The following is an 18,463-nucleotide window of genomic DNA, read 5'->3' on the forward strand; positions in this document are numbered from 1 at the left end:
GGTATTAGTCAGCATGAAGCTATAGAAGAAAATATTTGCCCAAGATGCCATAGAATGAGACCATGCCCAAAACTATGTGGAAGTTACATATTTAAAATAATTATTATTTTAAACTACAACTTTTTTCACATACTATAATAGGAATAAATGTTTCTATATTTACTCCTAATTACTTTAAAAAAAAAACCTACTTAATTTACAATAATAATTAAAGAAAGAATTAATAAACTCTGTTTGGAACTAAAATAAACATAACACTATTAGATAACACAAAAAAAGTTAATGAGGCTAACGAATCATGGGTTCTAAAACCACCTCTAATTACAATTAAGTCAGTAATGAGCTAATGAAGGAACCACTACATGGTCACAAGACATATTAAAAGTAGCAGTTCTGAGTAAACTGTACCTGAAATAAAAATGGGATGGTCAAGGCATAGATGCCTTTGAACATTAGTTTGCACAATCAGGGGCTATATGGAATTAAATAACTAAGTCGATGAAACAGTCTCTTGACCTACTAAATATAGCAGCCAAACATCCCTCAAACCATATTGCACTGTCTTTAAAAAAATAGGACACATTTGATTATGTAGTCCTAGAGGTACTGTCTGAGTAAAAGAGGAATAATCACAACTGGAACACATTTGATCACAGTGGATCAGAGCCAGCAAAGTTAATACCTAAGGCTAAACAACAATAGTCAAATGATTTTAAGTCACATGTTAAACAAAAATATTTATAGAAAAATCTTCTTTGAATAACCTAATTTTGGTGGAGGAGTGATCATAGGGTAGAATAATTAAATAAGTGACATAATTTCAGTATCCAATTAAAACAATCTACTTTTTTATAATACAAGATTCTCATATTATTCTGCAATCAAAGCAAAATTCAAAATTAGATTTTATAAAGAAGGAATATAAGGAATGAACTATCAAACATTACTTCAAATATTCATGGAATTTAATTCAGTATCAAGAGTTATCTAGCCCATTTCCTTCAAATTTAAACTTGCAAATGAATGATTTTATAAAAAGAATCAGTAAAATACTAGGACCCACAGAAAGTGCATGTCTTCCTAATGTTCATATTTCTATTTTGATGCATAAATTTATAGATCTTCTTAACATTATTTCACTATGAAGAACATTTCAATTGCATCCCTGATTTTAGTCCATAGTTTAACTCTTTAGCATTTAAACCGATCATATCCAACCCAAATATTCTACTTGTTTTATATTCAAACTGGCCAGATCTGGTCTTTCACACCTACCGTACAAGGTCATTCTAAAAACATATAATCACATTATCAAAATCTCAAAGCTACAAAATAACACATGACTAATTCAAAACAATGTGAATAAACAAGTATTACATATGACAAAGTAAATCTGAATGCTAAAGGGTTAAAACATAACACTTGAATTTGATCACAAACTACACTCAGAATTGCTGAAGCATAGAATAAGCTATCCATGTCAGTATATTGTGCCCTTCTAAAATTCCAAGTTTCATGAAATTCACCAACACTACATCTGACATGCTTATGCACTCTTTTCTCTTTACAGCTCTTGAACTGTTCACTTTACTGTACTCTGTGTTTTAATCTGTGTACTGTGCATGCATTTTGGGGTTCTGTTGCTGTCTTTACTTATTGCTGGTTTCTGTTCCCTATTTTACCATTTTTCAACAAGTTGTAGTGCATCTGAGTATTGTATACAATAACCTGGTTACTTTTTTTTTTTTCCTTTTTACTTGTTTCAGTGCATGGTTGGGGCACCACCCTGAGGAATTTTAGTCAAATTAATCAACTCCAGTACTTATTTTCTTTTTAAGCCTGGTATTTATTCTATCAGCCTCTTTTGCCAACTGATAAGTTATGGAGACATAGACACACCAATGCTGGTTGCCAATTGGTGGTGGGAGACAAACACTGACACACACACACATCATACAACAGGCTTCTTTCAGTTTCTGGCTACCAAATCCACTCACAAGACTTTGATCAGCCTGAGGCTACAGTAAAAGACACTTGCATAAAGTGCCACCCAGTGGAACTGAACCTGGGACCATGTGGTTGGGAAGTATCCTTCTTACCACACAGCTACACTTGTTATATTCTCAATTCCATTCCATAGAAGTTGAACTCATATATTTTACTTTTCACTCATGACAAGCAGAATAACAATAATATAAACTTTTTATAAGTTGTCTATTTAGATTATATTTTTTTTTCTGAATAACTTATAAATATCATATTCTCCTATGTCTTCTCCCATGTTCCTCTAACATCAATACTTTTCAATGACAACACTACTTCATTCATATTCAATTTATTTCAAGTGTCTGAACCACTAACTGTCTCTACTGCATATATATTAGTTAAACCTTGAATACTTAAACCAGCCATTTCCAGCCAAAATAGTCTATCTGTTTTTACATTCAAACAGGTCAAATCTGGTTTCTCATACCAACCTTACAATACCATTTAAAAAAATTAATGTTACCTCATCAAAATCTCATAGCTACAAGATAATTCATGATTAATTCAAAACAATATCAATAAATAAGCATTACTTTTGACAGAATAATGTGAATGCTAAAGGATTAGTGTGTTTCAAACCAAACAATTCAGTCAGTACACTTATGTTCTGCTTTTTTCATACAAATTATCATGACACACCTAACAGATCAGTCTTAACTCATTTTTCTTCAGCACCTAAGATCTTCCACTTTCAATGCCAATATCTCATTCTCATACAACATCACACCACTTACACATACTCTTGAAACTACCTTTTGGGTGAAGAAACTTCATCCTCAAAGGTGTACCAAAGAAGTAGCCTCTACATAGTTTATGAACCTGACAGAAATAGCAACCAGATCTTCCCCAAATCATACCCCACCTTCTTAAAAATTATGAGAAAAGCATAAGCTTCTCTCAGTTTTTACAAAACAAAATTGAAGAAAATGAATAAAACAATAAGCAATATAAGAGCTAAAATAAACTTGGTTTAATATTAGATTAGATGCAAGCAAAATAAAATGTAACTCATTGGGAATATTTCATTGTTTCTGGAAAACATTATATACTCATGTTGGCAAAATATCTCACCTTGCAAGCTGTAAAATGTTTTAGACTAACTTGTATATTAAATATACAAAATAAATATACCTGAAGATGAAAACTGTGGGAAATATTATAAAATATCTAAAGATAAACCTGTGAAATTGTCAAACACAGGTTGTATTCAATCTTTTTTTTTTTTATAGGTATAGAAAGTATTCTATTTACAAACACGTGTGTTTATTCAATGTATGTTCACGTGGGACAGACATAAAATAAACACATATAGCATGCTAGAAATAACAACGAAATCCCTGGCAATTTGCCTCCTAACATTGGGAAACATTATAAAATATCTAAAGATAAACCTGTGAAATTGTCAAAGACAGGTTGTATTCAATCATTTTTTTTTTTTATAGGTATAGAAAGTATTCTATTTACAAACACGTGTGTTTATTCAATGTATGTCCACGTGGGACAGACATAAAATAAACACATATAGCATGCTAGAAATAACAACGAAATCCCTGGCAACTTGCCTCCTAACATTTAGCCCTTTTGCATTTAAACTAGCCATATCCAGCTTAAATATTCTACCTGTTTTATATTCAAACAGGCTAGATCCTGCCTCACACACTTATGCTACAATGTCATTCTAAAAATCAGCAATTATATCATTGAAATCTCAAAGTTACAAGACAATACATGATTAATTCAAAACAATTTGAATAAATGAGCATATCATTTGACAGGGTAATCTGAATACTAAAGGGTTAAAAGAAAAAAGAATACATTGGATAAGTTTTTATATATATATATAGTTTAGTCAGAGAAAGTAGGAGAGCACCCATAACCTCCTATTTTTTTTGTTTTCTTCCAAGGTCTCTGAAACTGGAAGAGAGTAAATTATTTTGAAACTGGTACCACCCAAGAACTCAGGATACAAAGAACCAGAACACATATTGCAAAGCATCTGATTTCCAAACTGTTAACAATATCAGCAACCATTGTCCTGGAGTAAGTATCTTATTTTCTTTCTTTAATCAAGAAGACCCGCCCACCATAACAGAATTGAGATCCTAAAACCAAGGTGCCACGTAAAACAACATTGGTGTGGGTGTTGGTGTCACATAAAAAGCACTGGTGATGGTGCCACATAAAAAGCATCCAGTACACTCTGTAAAGTTAATGATGTTAGGAAGGATATCCAGCTGCGAAATCAAGCCAAAAACACTATGGAACATGGTACAGAACCTGGCTTTGTCAGTTCCCATCAATCCTTCCAACCCATGCCAGCATGGAAGACAGATGTTAAATGTTGATGATGATGATGATGATGATGAGGGACTGGTTACGTTATTGAACCCCAAAAGGATGAAAGGCTTACAACCAGGACAAATAACTACAAGATATTTTATTCTCTGCTCTGACAATTCTGCCAGTTTGTTTCCTAATGTCGTTTTATTTCTGAAAAGACAGAGTCGGTCATAACTAGAAAACATCTGATAAGAGGCTTGCTCAATCAACATTGACCCAGTTAAAAAACAAAACATATGCATGCAACAACACATCCTTCTCATCTGCCTCTACAGCTAATCCGGTCATCATCCTTGTTTAAAATCCACTCCCATGCTTGCATAAGTTAGAAAGAATTTGTTGCAGCAGATTTTCTACAACCCTTCCTGTTACAAACCTCACCACTTTCCAGATAAGGTAATATTTCCCCATAGCTAGATATGTTTTTGACTAAAGATTGGAAACAAACAACAACATTGCTTGTATGATGGTAACACTCATTTGCCATCATCACACATTACCAAGACAAGGGTAGACATAAATACACTCAGAAACATACATACATGCATGCATGAATCTTTCTTTCAATTTCCACATACCAAATCCACTCACAAAGATTTGGTTAGCCCAAGGCTTTAACTGAAGACACTTGCCCAAGGTTCCGTGCAGTGGGACTGAATCAAAGCCCACATGGTTGGGGAGCAAGCTTCTCAACTACAGAGCCACATCTGCATTTATACATGTTACAATATTTGTTTTAATGTTTTCCGGTTTCATGTAAGCATGATGTGAAATTGTTTACAGGCACAACACACTGTAGTTAGATATAAAATAAAGGATAAGAACCCTTTCCAAGTCATATAAACTCATAAGGCTGGTTTCCTGGTTTCCATGGCACATATACTCTTCCTTGGATGGGATGCTGATCCGTCACAGGATTACTAATTTTTCCCAGCTGAGTGGACTGAAGCAGCATGAAATGAAACGTTTTACTCAAGAACACAACACATTGTCCAGTTAAGGAGTTGAAGCCACAATCATATGATCATGAATCTAACACCCGAACCACTAAGCGACACACCTTCACCCACAGTGTATTTACTGTTTTATATATATATATATATATATTATCAATATTAGTTGATAAAAGGCAAAAGTGACCTTGATAGGCTGATAATTACATGACACTGAACTCAACAGCATAAAGCAGAGATGATGGACTTAATCCATCACTACCTGGTCCTTGGATGCCTTTAGCAGATTCCACTATGTTGCAAACCTTCAAGTAAAACTCTGATCAAAGGATAACTTCTTCCTTAACTCTCACCACTTACAGAATCCCTAAAAAGGGGTCATATGTGCTAGTCTTGCTCCTCTGAATAAGACATTAAAATAACAAAATAGTAGTGAAATAAATAGATAAATAAATGAATAAATGACTTACTGTGTTTAAACCTTCTACACTATTTCTTTGATACCTAGGCATGGTAGCTTTATTGTTATTATTATTGATACTAGGTGATATTGACTTTGGTTGGCTGAATACATTGGTTGATTGGCTTGATGTTAATGCACAATGATTTGCAGATACAGGACTATGTCTAAGTTTTGAAGAATTGGGTTGTTTGCTTCCTTCTTTGTTTTTTTGTAGATGTTGTCTAATGAGCTGAAAAAGACAAATTTTATAGAATACATAAATTATGCAAATTATTAAACAAAATATTTTAAAATTATAGACATTATCATCATTATCAACAATAGCTCACAATTTTTTTTTTTCCCTAATTAATAAATTGTACTGAAGCTGTGACCTTTCAATGGGGAGAAGAAACAACTCACATGGAGAGACACCCTGATTGTTGAGTTACACAGACTGTTGAGTAATGTTACTCCAGAGATCTTTGGAGGGATCCCCTTTCAGGTGCTTACATTCACACTTGTACTCTTTCAGGCATTACTAGAGACATGTGTTTAGAATGTTGCAGAAAAGAATTGCGAGACAAGTTCTTCAAGCTGAGTCAGCTGACAGGAAACTGTGGGGTAGGCCAAGAATGAGCTGGTTGGATAATATCTATAGTCTTAGTTGGTCATACTTAGGAATTCATTTCGAAAGTCTAATGATGTTTGCTTCAGAGAAGAACCTATGGAGAAGGTGCCTCTATTCATATGACCTTTCCAGGAACATTGGGCCAAGATGGATGGATAAACATTGTTATGTTTGGGGATGGTCATATTTTTACCAATTAACCATACACACTATATACTTGGTTTTCATTTCAGCTCTATTATTATTCATATTTTAAGGTCCTTTGTCTGAAATCTTTTGTCACACATCCTGTGACCTCTTCAGCAACTTTCCATCCCATGTGTATCCTATAACAATATCTGTTTCAACACATAATTTCACATCAAGAATTTTGCAAGACCAAAAACATAGACAAAAGATAGATAAATAGTTATATATATCAACTGCTTATCAGAAACCATTAAAGAGATTCAGTACATTTTATAATTTATTAGTACTAGCAATGACATCCAGCCTTGTCAGTGGTGCTAGAAGGCAGTGTGTGTATATGTGTGCATACGTATGTATGTAACATGGGCACCAGTGAAGTAGTGAAGTAATTTGCGACACAAAGACAAGACCCTTAATGGAGTTGAATTATACAAGAGAGTGAGGTAGCTTTATGCCAGGTGTTGAGAGGCTAAAATAAGATAGAGACACAGGCACAGGAGATACATGCATATGTCTACCCCACATTATATAAGGGTGTATGAGAGAAGCTGGAAATGATCTGAACAAAAATTCTTAATTGAAAGTTATCTCTGAGAAAAATTTTTAAGAAAAAGTGGCAATTGAAAGTAACTCTCAAAGAAAAAGGGAGAAAATTTCAAGAGATTAGGAACTGATCTCTACAAAGTTAATGAGTAAAGCCCATGTCACTGCAAATATACTATCTTTAAGATAGCATGTTAGTGCAAGTATCTTTTTTTTAAAAATTCTTTACTGGTTTCAAACTTTAAACTACTGCTGGGTTAAGACATCACATTTGAGGGTTTTAGCCAATTAAATCAACCCCAGGACTTTGTCTAGTAGTTATTTTAACAATCTTGTATGGTTAAGTAGCACACAGAATCTTCATTCAACCATGCCTCACTGGTGTGTGTGTGTGTGTGTATGTGTGTGTGTGTGTGTGTTCTTTCTATTATAGGCACAAGGCCTGGAGTTTTGGGGGAAGGGATTGGTCAATTACACTGATCCCTGTGTTCTGCTGACACTTATTTTATTGACCCCCAGAAAGATAAATAGCAAAGTTGGCCTCAGCAGAATTTGAACTCAGAATGTAGAGCTGGAAGAAATGCCACTAAGTACTTTTTGTCTGGCATGCTAACAATTCTACCAACTTGCTACCTTTACACACACACACGCACACACACATACACACAATGTGTTTAATAAACATATATTTTAGTTTCATTGTGAAAATTAACCTGTTGATAAACTTAAGAAATATCGACAGCTGAGAATTTGGTTTATCTGATTAGTTTAATCTTTCTCAACTCTCAAAATTAAGAAAAATATATCTTTCTATTAACAATCGATGTATGGTGATGAATAAATCTATATGCAGAAAACACCTTTATCCGTATATCAATAATTAAGCTGCATTAGTACTTTTGTTTTATATATATATATATATATATATATATATATATATATATATATATATATATATATATACATATATATAATCATTAATAAATCATAGGGCAGCAAAAAAAAATTTTTGAAATTTAATTTACCACCAGTGGTCCAGCGAGAATAAAAATTAGTCAGTAGACTATATATATATTATTCATTAAAATACAGAGATGCCTATAATAGGACATCTAACCCGCTAGAAAGAGCAGCAAAAAACTCTTGCCCAAGTAAGATATATCTTTATCTTGATAAATAACTTGAAACCATGGTACAGAGTATAGACTGGTAAAAGTTTTTCTTTTTCATTCTCTTTCAAAATAATCCCTATTTTTGTGGTATAGAGTTTTTTGCTGCTCTTTCTAGCGGGTTAGATGTCCTATTATAGGCATCTCTGTATTTTAATGAATAATATATATATATATATATATATATATATGTCTGTGTGTGTGTGTGTATCTTTTATTTTTTATTTGTTTCAGTCATTAGAATGCAGCTGTGTTGAGGCAACACCTTGAAGAGATTTTAGTCAAATTAATCAATTTCAGTGCTTTTTTATTTTTTTTTTATTTAAGCCTGGTACTTATTCTATTGGTTTCTTTTGCCAAACGCTAAGTTACGGGGATATAAACACACCAACACCAATTATCAAGCAGTGGTGGGGAACAGACACCAAGACACACACAGATATATAAATATATATCATCCTCATTATCATTATCATTGTTTAACATCCTCCTTCCATGCTGGCATGGGTTGGACGGTTTGACAGAAGCTGGCCAGTCAGGAGACTGCACGGGACTTCTGTGTCTGTTTTGGCATGGTTTTTCCTAACACCAACCACCCAGCAGAGTGGACAGAGTGCTTTTTACATGACACAAATATATCTATATATATATATGGGTTAATTGGAAGGTTATCAGAGAAAATAGTTTTCATACGTGGAAAATGCACAGGGTCCTTAAAAACATTAGATACTTGGGAAATTGATTCTCTCAAATGCCTCAATGCAAGTGTATGTGTTCATCAGAGTACCAGTGTTCTGAGAGAAAAGTTAGGCATAAGAGGAATTATTTGTTGTGTGCAAGAGAGGAGACTGCACTGGTTTGGTCATGTGATGCACATTGAAGCTGACAGCTCCATAAAAAAGTGCTGATCTCTCAAAGTAGATGGAACACATGGGAGAGGGAGACCCAGGAAGACATGGGACAAAGTACTGAAGAATGATCTCAAGAAGATGAACCTTTCAGATGAGATGACACCTGGCACTTGGCCATACTCAAGAAGACCTGTACCCCACAGCAGAAGTGTTAAGACCGACCCTTCTGGGTGCGTAAAGCACCCATGGTGATGCCACGTAAAAGCACCAGTGCAGTGTCACATAAAAGCATCCAACACATTCTGCAAAGTCGTTGGTGTTAGGAAGGGCACCCAGCCATAGAAACCGTGCCAAATCAGACTGGACTCTAGTGCAGCCCACTAGCTTGCCAGCTCACACTGTTCAACCCAAGCTAGCATGAACAATGGGCATTGAATGATGATGATATATATATGACAGGCTTCTTTCAGTTTCTGTCGACCAAATTCACTCACAAGGTTTTGATCGGCCCAAGGCTATTGTAGAAGACATTTGCCCAAGGTGCCATGCAATGAGACTGAATCCAGAACCATGTGGTTTGGATGCAAACTTCTTGCCACATAGCCATATATATATATATATATATGATGGGCTTCCAGTTTCCATCTACCAAATATTTCATAAAATATACAATACCTATAATATGTTTAAATATTTTTACTTGTTATTGTCTATAAAGTGCACTAATGAAATCTTAAAAATCATGATATCTTTGCTTTTTCTAATATTTGTATGTTTTATACATTTAATAAGAAAACTATTTAATCTATACACTCAAAGATACAACTAATTCAATTACAAGAAGTACAAACCCCAGCACTATCTTTTTATAAATAAATATTCCTTTCTACTATATGCACAAGGCCTAAAATTTTGGAGGATGGAGATAGTTGATTACATTGAACCCAGAGCTTAATTAGTACTTATTTTATCGACCCCAACCTAAGGTTAAGGTAGAAAATGATTGCAAAATTAGTGTTGTGGAGAAGAAAAGAAGGAGAAAATAACACTAACAGGGAGGTTGCAGCAGAGAAATGCTGTTCTGAGAGAAAAGAAGGAGAGTGTGTTTCGTAAGAAACCTAGGACATGAAATACAATATGAAGTGAAGAACAAGCAGCTTTAATATAAAAACAATATAGAGTTAGCAAATTCAGAGTACGTAAGTTTATTCTAGATGATGAGACAATAGGATGGATACAGATGGAAGATGGCTCTAAAGCTGTTAAGTGTTTATGAGTAAAAAACAAGTATCAGTTTTGTTTTCTATTTTTCTTTCAACAGAGGGATGCCATGTATAAGTGTGCTGTCAGTAAGGTGAGAGTTAACCACAAATACAGTGAAGAATTTGGTGTACAGGTAGGTGTTCATCAGTGCTCAGTCCTCATTTCCCAACTTTTTTATCATAGTCTTCCAGGCCATACCAGAGGAATTCAAACAGACTCTATATCAGAGCTAGAAAAGAAATTCCAGGTATAGAAGCAAAAGGGCCTTAAGGTTAACTTAGTAAAGACTAAGATCCTGGTAAGCAAAAAAAACAGACAGGACTTTACCCACATCAGGTAAGTGGCTCTACTCAATATGTAGGAAAGGTGTCGACAGGAATTCCATACAGTTAACCCAGTGTAAGCTATGGACACACAAGAGGTGCAGTGGAATAATAGGAAGCTTATCAGAGAAAGTTGTGCCCATATGTAGAAGATGCTTAGGAGCCATAAAAACTACAGATACTCAGGAAATTGAGTCTCTCAAATGCCCTGTTGTCATTAGAGGTAGGAGATAATTTCTGCTACCAAGGGGACCAAATTAGTAATGGGGAAGGATGTACAGAGACTGTAATAGCTAAAATAAGAATAGGATGGAGAAAATTCAACGAGATTTTACTCTGTCAGCAACCAAAGGTTTCTCTTTCCGAATGAAAGGAAAATCGTATGATGTATGCGAACAGCAATTCTACATGATAGTGAGATGTGAGCCCTGAATGCAGAGAACATGCAAAGGTTAGAGAGGAATGAGGCTAGTGTGCTCCACTGGATGTGTAATGTAAGTGTACATGTACAATAATGTTAGTGCATTGAGAGAGAAGTTAGGTATAAGGAGAAGTAGATGCAGTGTGCAAGAGAGAAGATTGTGCTGGTTTGGTCACGTGATGCAGATGGATGATGACAGCTCCATAAAGAAATATCATTCGCTCAAAGTGGATAGAACTTGTGAAAGAGGAAGACCCAAGCAGATATGGGACAAAGGACAACTTCAGAATGCTGAATCTTTCAGATGAGATAATAAAAGACTGAGATACCTGACACCTCCACAGCAGAAGCGTTAAGACCACATCCCCCGGTGAAGAGAATGGCCTGCAAAAGTCTGTGCTGGTGCTATGTAAAAAAGCACTTGTACCAGTGCCACATAAAAGTACCCATGTCAGTGCCATATTAAAAGCACCCAGCACACATCATCACCATCACAAATCCAGTGAGGCAGTAACATAATATATCTACACATTGTGTATATAGTTATTTGGTTTACTATCTACATGGCATAGGTCTGACAGATCAGGATTGATTTGGAGCTAAACAACATTGGCAACACTCTTATTGATACAGTTTTTGAAAGCTTTTGAAAATTCAGTATACAGAAGTACATCTATATGTTTAACTCTTTAGCATTCAGGCTCCTCTATTAAATGCAATGCTTATTTATTCACGCTGTATTGAATTAACCATGCTTAATCTTGTAGCTTTCAAATTTTGATGACATGACTGTTTACCTTTAAAATGACATGAGATAGTTGTGAAAGGTTGAATGTGGCCAGTTTCAACATAAAAAAGGTAGAATATTTGGACTGAATATGGCCAGTTCAAATGCTAAAGGGTTAAAGCAATAAGCAAATTAAACTATTGAGGATAAATAAATCCAAAACTACAGTTAGTTTGATGTCTAAGTTATGGGGATGTGAACACACCAACACTAGTTGTCGAGCAGTGGAGGCGGGGGGGGGGGGGGGGGAGCACAGATACACATGTATATATACAATAGGTTTCTTTCAGTTTCCGTCTACCGAATCCACTCACAAGGCTATATTAGAAAACACTTTCCCAAAGTGCCATGCAGGAGGACTGAACCCAGAATCATGTGGTTGGGAAGCAAATTTCTTACCACACAGTACCGAGTTTCTTTACATGCTTATGTAGCAGACTTATTTCATCATTAGGTTTATCAGCCCTACCTGGCCTTTGGTTGCCTTTAGTTTGCAAACATTATGAGCAGATCTCTATTCTGAAGATTCTTATATCAGATGGCCTGAAGGTCATGCACATGGCCCCTTCCTCCTGTTTAAGTTATTTAATATATATGCTAATGGTGGTGGTGGGGGGACTTTTCTGTACTGTATTCTAAGCTTGTTCATATCGTTTAATTAACTAACTCAGAATTCATTATAATTAGATTATATATATCAGGTGTGGCTGTGTGATAAGTTTGCTTCCTACCCACATGGTCTAAGGGTTGTTTTTTAGGATTCATGAAAGAAGGTAAGTAGGTAAAAAAGTGAGCCCTAAAAACAACCCCAAGACCTGAAGTTGACACACCTAATCACAAAGCTTTACATGCATGACTGTACTCTAAGAAATAACACAACTCTGATTTTAATCAATAGAAACTTTCTATAATAACTTTCCATCAGAACTTATCCTACAACCTAATTATCATTTAAGACAGCTCCACTTAACCCAGAAAAAATAATCTTAGCAGTGACTATATAGTGCCAAGATGAACTCAAATATATACCACAGTCCAATGAAGGCTAGCAAGTCAAAATTTCAAAATCACTGTCAACACTATTCTTGTGAAAGAATAATAAACATAAGTTGAAATATGCCTATCTTTTATCTCTTACATGTTTCAATCATTAGAGTGCATCCATGCTGAGGCACTATCTTAAGGAATTTTTAGTCAAACTTATTGACCCCAGTACTTATTCTATTGGTCTCTTTCAACAAAGCTCTAAGTTATGGGGTAGGAGTGGCTGTGTGGTAAGTAGCTTGCTTACCAACCACATGGTCCCGGGTTCAGTCCCACTGCGTGGCATCTTGGGCAAGTGTCTTCTACTATAGCCTCGGGCCGACCAATGCCTTGTGAGTGGATTTGGTAGACGGAAACTGAAAGAAGCCTGTCGTATATATGTATATATATATATGTATGTGTGTATGTGTTTGTATGTCTGTGTTTGTCCCCCCAACATCGCTTGACAACCGATGCTGGTGTGTTTATGTCCCTGTAACTTAGCGGTTCGGCAAAAGAGACCGATAGAATAAGTACTAGGCTTCCAAAGAATAAGTCCTGGGGTCGATTTGCTCGACTAAAGGCGGTGCTCCAGCATGGCCACAGTCAAAAGACTGAAACAAGTAAAAGAGTATATGCACTACAAAAAATTAGTAATCCTTCAATTTAATGTAAGATTGGTTCTATTTTTCATAATTTGACAAAAAAAGCAAACATTTATAAGTATATATTGATGTTTGTTTTTATGAAGCAATGAAAACAATTTTACATTAAATTGAAGGATTACTCAATATATTTGGTCGAGTATACATTTTTTATACTTTAGTAAGAGTAGTTTTGACAGTGACTTCAAGCTAAGGCATCAACTGGGCCTGAAAATGAAATAGTTGATTAAGAACTAAACAAGTTGTTGTTTAGATACTGAACAACCTGAATTAAACAAACCTATAATCAAAAATGTTCAAGTCATGACCCTCCTGTCTCCTTTTCAGACATAATGTACCATGAACTATCTTATCCACTGTGTTCTTCCATTTTTAAAACTGTAAAGTCTGATTTGAGAAACAGTAGTTGCTAATTCTCTCAGGCAAATAACCAAGTAAAGGTTGGGAACTGAAAAGTTGGGAACCGTGATAATTATGTTCAAGCTAAAGAGATTTGTTCTCAAGTGAAGCAAATACAAAGCAAGTTAAGTTTATATAGGTTATTTTGATGATAATTCCAGTGAGAATAATGAATCCTTTCTGTGAATTCCTAAATATTTGTATCAACATTTCAAACATTTTAATCCTCAACTTCTGACATATTTACTCATCATTTTATTCTGTTACTAAACTGCAGTCATTCTAAGGCACTGCCTTGAAAAGTTTAGTTGAACAAATCAATTCCAGTACTTAATTTCAATCTGGTACATATTCTGTTAGTCTCTTTTTGCTGAACTATTAAATTACAGGGATGTTAACAAACCAACGCCAGTTGTCAAGTGGTTGGAGACAAACACAAAGGCATGCACACACAGACACATATGGCTGACCTTTTTCATCATTGGTTGAAAGTATTGCAAAGACAGTAACTTAACCACTTTTGCTTTGCCTCGGCTGTTTCCAGAAGCAAGTGCCTAACTCCAAGCCACATACACACACACACATACCATCATCATTTAATGTCCATTTTCCATGCTGGTATGGGTTAGATGGTTTGGCTGGAGCTGATAAGCCAGAGAGCTACACCAGGCTCCAGTCATCTGATTTGGCCTGATTTCTACAGCTGGCTTCCCTTCCTAATGTCAACCACTTTATTATGTATTGGGTGTCTTCTACATGTTACCAGTATGGGTGCCTTTTACATGTTACCAGCACTGGCCATAACTAAACACACACACACACACACACAATAAGCTTCTATCTAACAAATTAACTCATGAGAGACATTGGTTGGCCTAGGCCTGTAGTAGAAGATACTTGCCTAAAATTCCACCATGTAGTTGCAAAATGAATTTCTCAACCATGCTTTCCAATAAGATGCTTTGGTTTTAAAATGCTTTCTGATATAATAATAATTTCTAACATAGACACAATGCCAGAAAGTTGTGAGGATGTAGTCCTCAAAAATAATGAAATAAAGTACCAATCAAGTAGAGTAGTTGATGTTGACAGTCCCCAGTATTTAACTGGTACTTTGTGTTATTGACCAAGGAAAGATGAAAGGAAAATTTGACCAAGGTGGAATTTGAACTGAAATGGTCTGAGCCAAAAATATATGACAAGACATTCTAAAAATTTACTTTCCCATATTTGTGATATAATAATGCAAAGTGAGAGCCTGTTTGCATATGTACCCTTTTAGGGTAGCCTCCTTCTCTACCCTCCACCAAGAGAGATTAACAGCTGTCTCTTTTACTTACAAACACCCAATAATTTGGGGGTCCACCTTATAGTTGTATCTACTCTTTGTCTCATCCTCTACAATAATCTCTGCTACTGTCTAGCAGGGTGAAGCAGAGATAGATTTGATTGCTAGTTCTAGCAAACTGAATAACCTGGTCAGAGTTCCCTCTACAGCTCAAGCAAATACAATATAACCCTGTGATACTTTTATACTGTAGCTTAAACTGGGTAAAGACAGAACTAGTTATGGGATGAAAGCTAGAGAATTATTTCCAAATACATATTAGTATCATAGTTTACAGGGTTACATCAATCAAATTAACTAAATAATAACAGAAGAATTAATGCAACATTAAACTGGGATGCATATACCACAGTTTACCCTGGAAGTAATGCAATACTTCTAGAGAGATAAAGATACAACTAAAATATCAAGTAACTAATAATGTATGACTATGTCTAAGCATCTCCTAAGGCCTCTCTGTACTGTAACTTGACAAGCGTTACACAAACTAGGTGCAAAAGAAGATTCAGAGGGTTCATCAACCCATACATACATGCAGAAAATGTTAAGGTTTATTATATATACACACATATATATATATATATATATATATATATATATATATATATATATATATATATATATATATATATATATATATATATACAGATACATACATTGACACATACATATATACATACAGACATACATATATATACATATATACGTAGATATATACATACACACACACACACATATATATATATATATATATACATATATATATATATATATATATATACATATATATATATATACATATATATATATACATATATATATATACATATATATATATATATACATATATATATATACATATATATATATACATATATATATACATATATATATACATATATATATATACATATATATATACATATATATATATATACATATATATATACATACATATATATATATACATATATATATACATATATATATACATATATATAGATACATATATATATACATACATATATATAGATATACATATATAAATACAAACATATACACACACACACACACAGAGAAAGAGAGTTGACTGATTAAAATATAACCCATTAAGTATGATACATTTAACTCTGAATCTTAAAATCAAGAACCAGATGGCTGCTTCTAATTAGTGTTATAATTAGAGTTTAATTACAGTGAAGTCAATGAATGATTTAGTTAGAATTTATCTAGAAAAATCTAGAACTTGTAGATCAACAGGCTGACAATATTATATAAAGTGGTGATTGATCGAATTCGACTAATGCTGAGGTGTACTTGTTTAATGATTTATCAACTTTCACAATTCAATTCAATCATCTTATACCTGCACTTCTTTTAGTGTGTTTTCAGTGAAGAGTTCAATAAAGTATTAATTAATACATTGTATATAGTTGTATATTGTGCTGCACTCTGTAAGAGTGCGAAACTTCAATATTATAAAGGAGCAGGTGCGCGGCGATGTATGCTTCACTAGCGTGACTTGACCTTACATTTTCTAATAATAGTACATGTCATTCAAGACAGTTTGACAATCCAATTAAATCAAATAGATGGATAATGATATGTTTCTTCATTATAACACAAACGTGTCTAATTTAAGACACAATGAAATATTTTTAAAAAGAAGTAATATTCTCATTATATTTATATCGTATATTAAACAGGAAAAAACTGACTGTTGACCTGTTCAAACATGAGTGAAAACAAATGAAAAAAAGAACAAAAAAAACATTGATTTGGATATCGAACAGAGGAATGTGGTACTCATCATAAATTTGCCTATGATGATACCAGAGTCGACATCAGTCTTTGACTATCGCTTCTAAAACATCAACATCTTATGAATGTAATTTGTTCACGAGTAAAATTATGTTACAGTAATCGCGGCAAAGCCTTTTAAATGTAGTTGTGCAAACACTAACACACTATAACCGACCCATAGATCAAACAATGAGTGTAAAACATTTTCGAAAGAGAATTCATTCGACTTAAAACGATGATAGAAAAAACATTTTTCTTGTATATATATATATGTGTGTGTGTGTGTGTGTGTGTGTGCATCTGATGAAATAATGCATTAGAATATGAAAGTAAATAAAGTTAGCAAAACGAAGGATGGGGTGAATGAATGAAAAGCGTGATAAGATATACTTCAGAGACAGACAGGGACGGTTGTGTGATTAGATAGAAATTCCATTGATAGCAAAACTGAGTTTTATATTAGAGAAAAATTCCAATTGAATTAGCCAAGTCTTTCCTACCTGCAGTTGGTCGTGATGTCCCAAAGAAACAGATCTTCTGTGACTCTTTTTGGCCTTCTTTTCACTAGCAGTACTGCATAAAACATCCCAGTCTTCTGAAGTCTACAATACGATATTAAAGAAGAAAAGGTTATTACCAATACTATTCATATAACTATTGATCTACCGGTAATATACAATTTAGGAAGATATTTACATTTAACATCTGTCCACAACTTCCCATAGCTAATTACTCTTTTTTTTTTATATAGTTATTATTAACCTGAATTCTTCAGACAATAAAAAAGAAAACGACCACTAAAAACAAAATAAGAATCAAACAAAATAATAATAATGAAGAGAAAAAGAGAAATGAGTACCCACCAGATTATCCATTGTATATACACTGTTGTAGCAGTAGACTAACTAGTAACGGCGAAATCTAACAACAACAGCAGCAAAAGCAGCAGCAGCTTTAACAGTAGTAATATCAGCAGCAGCTTTTATCATAACAGTAGTAGCAGTAGCAGCAGCAGTAGCTTTCGTGGAAGTGGCGAGGACAAAATGTCTTTAAAAAAAACCATACAGAATAACTTCTAAAACCTAACAAACAATAATATTTATACTAAAAATATTACAATCGAAGCAATAAAACGAAGGTGCTTCTATATCGTCGTTCGATCTGGTGGAAATAGTAGCTAAATGTTCTTCAAATTTCACCCCGACAATCTTAGAGAACAGAAGGACACATTTGATAATGTGATCCCAGATATACTTATACCTCAAAA

General features: G+C 34.2%; 1 protein-coding gene across 2 annotated transcripts in view; it reads right to left on the reverse strand.

Annotated features, from left to right (window-relative positions):
• LOC106870206 (glucocorticoid-induced transcript 1 protein) overlaps positions 1-18,243 on the reverse strand; it is a 41,682-nt gene extending 23,439 nt beyond the window's left edge. For both annotated transcript variants that reach the window (XR_016241574.1, XM_014916208.3), the window contains exons 1-3: positions 18,060-18,243; positions 17,697-17,798; positions 5,810-6,031 (exon numbers count right to left, since the gene is read on the reverse strand). Coding sequence is in view for 1 of the 2 variants with exons in the window: in XM_014916208.3 (XP_014771694.1) it covers positions 5,810-6,031; positions 17,697-17,798; positions 18,060-18,071 (336 nt within the window). In the remaining variant the exon portion in view is untranslated. The remainder of the gene's footprint in view (positions 1-5,809; positions 6,032-17,696; positions 17,799-18,059) is intronic.
• Between the last annotated feature and the right edge of the window lie 220 nt (positions 18,244-18,463).

The sequence above is a fragment of the Octopus bimaculoides genome, chromosome 4 (assembly GCF_046866305.1).
Source record: "Octopus bimaculoides isolate indiv1 chromosome 4, ASM4686630v1, whole genome shotgun sequence".
Lineage (NCBI taxonomy): Eukaryota > Metazoa > Mollusca > Cephalopoda > Octopoda > Octopodidae > Octopus > Octopus bimaculoides.